Source organism: Myotis davidii, unplaced genomic scaffold (genome assembly GCF_000327345.1).
Source record: "Myotis davidii unplaced genomic scaffold, ASM32734v1 scaffold392, whole genome shotgun sequence".
In the NCBI taxonomy this organism is placed as follows: Eukaryota; Metazoa; Chordata; class Mammalia; order Chiroptera; family Vespertilionidae; genus Myotis; species Myotis davidii.
In genome coordinates this window covers 34,208-40,069 of record NW_006284244.1, presented here as the reverse complement: position 1 = coordinate 40,069, position 5,862 = coordinate 34,208, and the positions used below count along the sequence as shown (strand labels likewise).

The window sequence follows — 5,862 nt, the reverse complement described above, 5'->3', positions numbered from 1 at the left end:
AGACGGGGGTGGGGGGTGTCTCTGCACAGCTCGGGAGGGGTGCTCCTGCACGTGGGCAGCTGCATTTGCTAAACCCCAGAGCCCTAAAGGCCAGACCCGCTCCCTTTACAAACGAGGGAACTTAAGGAGCTGGGACCGCAGCCACACAACTGGACAACTCCACCTCGATACCTACCGCCGAGGTCACCGGCGGCGGCTTTGGCCACTTCCAGATTTCTGGCGACGATGGCCAGTCGGTAGCCCTTCTGGGCCAGTAACTGGGCCACTGCCCTGCCAATGCCCCGGGAGCCTCCAAAAACAGCACAGACTTTGTCCATCTTGGACCGGGGAGTCGGAAACTTGGAGGAAAGAGGCCTAGAAGTGCCGGCCCCTTTCCAGACTTCCAGACTCGCGACTTTTATAGCACCGCCGCTGGGAGCTCTAACCGCCGCGAGAAAAAGCAGCCTGTTCCCCGCCTCCCGCCCCGACTCTGGCCAACCAGGAGGCCGGGAAGAGGCACTAAGAGTAATGCGTCAGCGCGTCGACGTCTGCGCGCACGGGTTCCCAGGCGCCGCGCCCAAAGAGGACACTGGAGTGAATGAGCCGGGCTGGCCAAGGACTGGCCAGAAAGGGGATGCACTGCATGCTGGGACTTGTAGTCTTGATGCAGAAAGGGAGGTGGCATAAGCCTGCTGCTAAATGTGAAATGTACTCCTTACCCCATGGGACGTGGGGGGGCGGGGCTGTGGTCAATATTAGAGCTCTGATTACCAACCACTCCAGTTTGCCTGGAAGTAATTGTGTTGTTACGACGCTGGACTTCACGTTTTAAAATCAGGACAGTCCCCATTAAAACGATACAGGTTGGTCACCATAGAACCCAGAATATAGGCAGTTATAAGTGAATCTTCGATTGGGGTGATGGCTGCAGGTGCCCTTAACCCCAGGGTTGTTCAAGGGTCAACTGTACATTATTCGGAGTTCCAGTGTCTGCCTTTCACCCAGTGTTTGTCTTTGGCTGGCGAATGCATGCCCTACTTGGAAGAAGTGGTCCCTAAATATCAGGCTCATACCAAAACCTATCCTACCTGTCCCTTCCCCCAAGTTGCCACAGAAATGGGCCTCAGCTCAGCTGGACATTACCATTCATCTCAAGAGGTGTTGCCCTATCAAAAACACCATATAAGAGGAGCTCAAGAAAAGTTAATTGAATGATTGAATACTCTTGCAGGACTCATAAAATGAGCATCAGTTGCTGCAAACAAATATAGGTGCTAAGTACTCAGAGTTAATAAAGTAAAAGTTGAGCATTAGTTACAGTTATACTGTAAAAAAGGAAGCGTTTCTTGATATAATATCATTAGAGATGAAGTGTAAACAATAGCCCCTACTACTTAAAACATACACACACACAACCTGGGACAACAGGACTGAAACAAAGTGCAAAATTATATTAACAGAAAAAAAATCAGAAAAAAGGGAGAAGATATGAATGCATGGGAAAGCTGGACTTGAGGGCTGGAAGCAGAATAAAAGAAGGGGAAGAGAGAAAAAACTAAGCAAATTAAGCATTCTTTTTTAAATATTATTTTTATTCCACCTAGAACCTAGGTCCTAGATCCAAAAGGTATTTGAAATGACGTGCAAAAATATATAAGTAAAACTTCATGCCCATTAGGATGGCTACTATTCAAAAGAAAATAAGTGTTGGTGAGAATGTGGAGAAATTGGAATTCTTGTGCACGCTTATTGGGACTGTGAACTGTCACTTTAAATTCATTAGAAAATGACTTTACAAGGCAAGGGACCACCCTCAGCCCCCAAGGCCAGAACAATAACATGAGGTCAGTGGAAAAGTTATATAAATAAAGTCAAGCCAATAAAATAAAATAAAGTCAAGCCATAAGAATATATTTAATAGGAGAAGAAATAGAACATGGTTGGGGACCAGCTATAATTTTAAGAAATAGTAATCATGCTCTGTTTACTGTGATTATTGTGTTTGGATTAAAGACGGTACATTTTAATCTGGCTGGGAGTTGCACATGGAACTAGGGAGCTCACCTGGAAATGCGGCCCATCCTCCCCATCTGGGAGCTGCCTATTATCATGGAAAGATTAACAACCTTGTTGCAGAAACCAGAGGCACTAGCCCTTTAAAGACCCAAACCCTTTGCATAACCACAGGCCTTTGAAGATCCCAGTCTTTGCACACGCACAGGCCTTTGCAAATCTCCAGCCCCCATTACCTGTAAACTGCCCATTTGGCATACCCTTTTGCTTACTTCCGCATGTAATCTTTGTCCTTCTACCCAATATAAGCAGCTAGCTTATGGTGGGCGCAGAGCAGATTTTTGTGGATGACCTGCTGCTCCTTCATACTGCCAGCAGTATTGGAATAAATGCTAATATATGATTCAACCCTGTCTCTGCTTAATTGGCTCAAGTAGTGACAGGCAGCACAGACCCACTGATTGTCCGGTTACATATTCAGTACTAAAGAAGAGTTGCATATGTGATTCCGAGTTGCCTAGTGGCCAAAGCAACTAAGGAAACATGATTAGTTACAAGTAATAACAGCTATAAGAAATACATATTCTTGTGCAGCAGAGCGATCTGAGTGAAATTTCCTCCTCATAGGTCCTCATAAAGAACACAACACACTAAGGAATATGGCAGACTTTGCTGTCATGAAAAACTGTCTATAATAATAAAAGCATAATATGCTAATTAGACCAGACAGCCAAACAACCTTCTGAACATCCTTCCAGACAACCTTCCGGATGAAGCCACGGTGGCGTTGGGGTGGGAGTGGGGGTGGGGCGAGGCAGAGGTGGTAGGGGTGATCAGGCAGTCAAACAAGCGGCTAGGAGCCAGTGGTCCTGGATTGTGAGAAGTATGTCCAACTGCAAGTTTAGGCCCAATCCACGGGGATCTCTGCAGGATTGGGCCCAAACTGGCAATCAGACATTCCCTGAGGGGTCCCAGATTGTGAAACGGTACAGGCCAGGCTGGGGGATGCCCCTGCCATCCCCCCACCAATCCTAAATTTTGTGCACCAGGCCTCTAGTATACTATAAGGTGATTTTTATAGCATCTATTTTTGCAAGCAGAGGACAACACATCAAAGCAGACTTTACTGAAAGTGAATACTATAGGACAGTGGTTGGCAAACCGTGGCTCACGAGCCACATGTGGCTCTTTGGCCCCTTGAGTATGGCTCTTCCACAAAATACCACATACAGGCATGCACCTACCTGCGAATGGAACTTCGTGGCCCATGCGCAGAGGTCAGTTTTCGGCCTGGGCGAGTCTATTTCGAAGAAGTGGCATTAGGAGAAGTGGGCGGTGTCGGTCGGTCTGTCAGGAGACACAGCTGGCCGTGGGATATGCAGCGCGGGGGAGGTACATTGTTTTAAGGTATGTTCGCTGAGGTCAACCCCTTCCAACTCTCCCATCCACACTCATCTATGTGAAGCAATACAATAGGAGCTATACTTCACTAAAAGTGAATACAATGGGTGATAGCAGACCTTAAAGGGATATGCAGCCATTAAATAGGGAGGCACTTTGACCCCAAAAGTTACAAGATAAAAGCTGCATTTAGCAACTAATAGTCTAGCAATGCTATCAGGATGAGTTGAAGCAAATTTGTTCAAGCCCCTCTCTCACTACCCACGGATATGCAACCTTGGAAAGAAACATCTGTTTTACACAACTGACCAATGTGTGGGTCAGCCTAAAGGCCAAGAGTATTCTCGGATCCAGTATCCCAGGGCAAACCAGAGAGGTTCAATCTTTGTGGACAGTTCTGTCGATTGCAATAGGAAAAGGGCTATATTTTTCCTATAATTGTTATTTCAGCAAAAAGCATGGTTTATTAGATCTATCCCAGCGACCCCAAAGATCATTAACACACAATGTGAGGTGGCATTCAAACTTCTCAAAACCTTCCATTTTGTTCTCACTGTGTATCTACAGTAATGGTTAGGCTGAGCTTCCTTTTTTCAACACATACTTTAGTGTAAGCCCAAGACTACTATTGTCCCCCTCAGTACAACAGCACTGCTACCTGGGCGAGAATACACCCATCACAGCACATCCACCATGAGCCAGGTGTGCTGGAGGGGGAGCTTCTCCCTAAGCCCTTGACAGTGAGCTGAGAGGCTGTCAATTACACTAGGTCTGCTCTCCCCAGCGGAGCAACAAGGAGAGCCATGAGCACAGCCCACCTTCAGTCTTCTCTTCTCACTGCACAGGCCACTTCTGATACTGTTCTGACCACATATTTAATTTTTCTCTAATTTAAACCCACATCAGACTATATTCTTTCTTGACTCCAATAAACAGGGGCACCTGAAAATAGTCTTTATGTACTAGTATAAGGACAATTAGCTAAACTTTTAAATATACATACTTTATAGTATTTTGTCTTGTTAGGAAAGGAATACCATTTAATTGCAAAAGAATTTTAGAGAAAACGATAGTTTTAAATATGAAAAATTAATTGAAAGCATTGTATACATTAAGTGGGTAAATTATAGGGTATGTAATTATATCTCAATAAAGCAACTATTTCAAAATTAATTGAGCCCTGGCAGACATCGCTCAGTGGTTAGAGTGTTGGCCCTTAAACCAAAGGATCTTGGGTTCGATTCTGGTCACGGGGCGTATCTGGGTTGCAGGTTCCCTGCCTGGTTGGGTGTCATAGTAATAGTGATAATGATAGGAAATAAGTAGAGAGTGTTACATTTTTATAGCAATAGAAAAGAATTAGAGTGCTATAGGAAATGTAGAAACATTTCCTCGCGAGACTTCGGTCGCCCTCCTCCCGCTGACTCAACCCAACCAGATGGCCAGCCACCCAAAGACAGCGGGAAGTGGGTGACCGGAGTCTCACAATCGGAGGTTTGGCCATTCTTCTGCCGTCCAGCGTGGAGCAAGGCAGCGTGGCGCATGGACCAAGGTGATGATCGATGTCTAGTCGGAGACCCGTTTTTAAGCCTGTTCTGACCTACAGCAGTCCAGGTGGCTATCAGTAACATATGTCATCACACAAGTGTTAACCAGAGTACAAGATGATTTTCTACATTTCCTGTAACACTCTTTAATTATTCTATATTGCTATAACATTGTAACACTCTCGACTTATTTCCTGTCATTATCACTATAGTTATGACATTGGGGCAGATGCAGGAGGCAACCAATTACTGTGGCTCTCTCACATGGATATTTCTCTCTCTCTCTCTCTTTCTCTCTCTCTCTCTCTCTCTCTCCCTCTTCTTTCTCTCTCTCTCTCTCTCTCTCTTCCCTTCCCCTTACACTCTCTCTAAAATCAATGGAAAATTATCCTCCAGGTGGATTAACAACAACAAAAAATTTTAATTGAAAGCCCATTATCTTAGTAGATGAAGTTTGAAACTGCAGCTAAAGGTAAGTAGGCTGAACCGTCCACAGATAGTTATGTCATAAACTAAGAATTATAATCCCCCAAAATCCAGATCTTTTGAAAATTTTATTCATCAGAAATGATAACCCCCAGTGCCCAGAGTGCACGTGGTACACCTAGCCGCTCAATGCAGCCCATGCTGTCATTGCAAGAAAAAAGATCAGGACGCTGCCTCAGAGTTCTGCACAGACACACCTTCTGCGAGTCACACGCAGGGTTGGTTTTCTCAACATTCCTCGCTCCAGTCTGCCGCGTAGTCTAAGTTGTAAGGAATGTGTGTTTTAACATTTACAACCGCTTATTACATTTTGAATGAAAAGTGTCCACGGGCACTTTCATTTTGATGGAGTTGGCACTCATGCCAAAGAGGCTCCCCAAGGAGTCTGGGAGAAGCAGGATGGAGATGTTTAATCTTTTCCAGCCCAGGGTAGTTT

General features: G+C 45.3%; 1 protein-coding gene across 1 annotated transcript in view; it reads right to left on the bottom strand.

Annotated features, from left to right (window-relative positions):
• Positions 1-453, bottom strand: part of CBR4 (carbonyl reductase 4) — a 23,537-nt gene extending 23,084 nt beyond the window's left edge. Inside the window, exon 1 of the mRNA XM_006754270.2 lies at positions 176-453. Coding sequence (XP_006754333.1) covers positions 176-317 — 142 coding nt within the window. The 5' untranslated portion in view covers positions 318-453. The remainder of the gene's footprint in view (positions 1-175) is intronic.
• Positions 454-5,862: the final 5,409 nt, after the last annotated feature.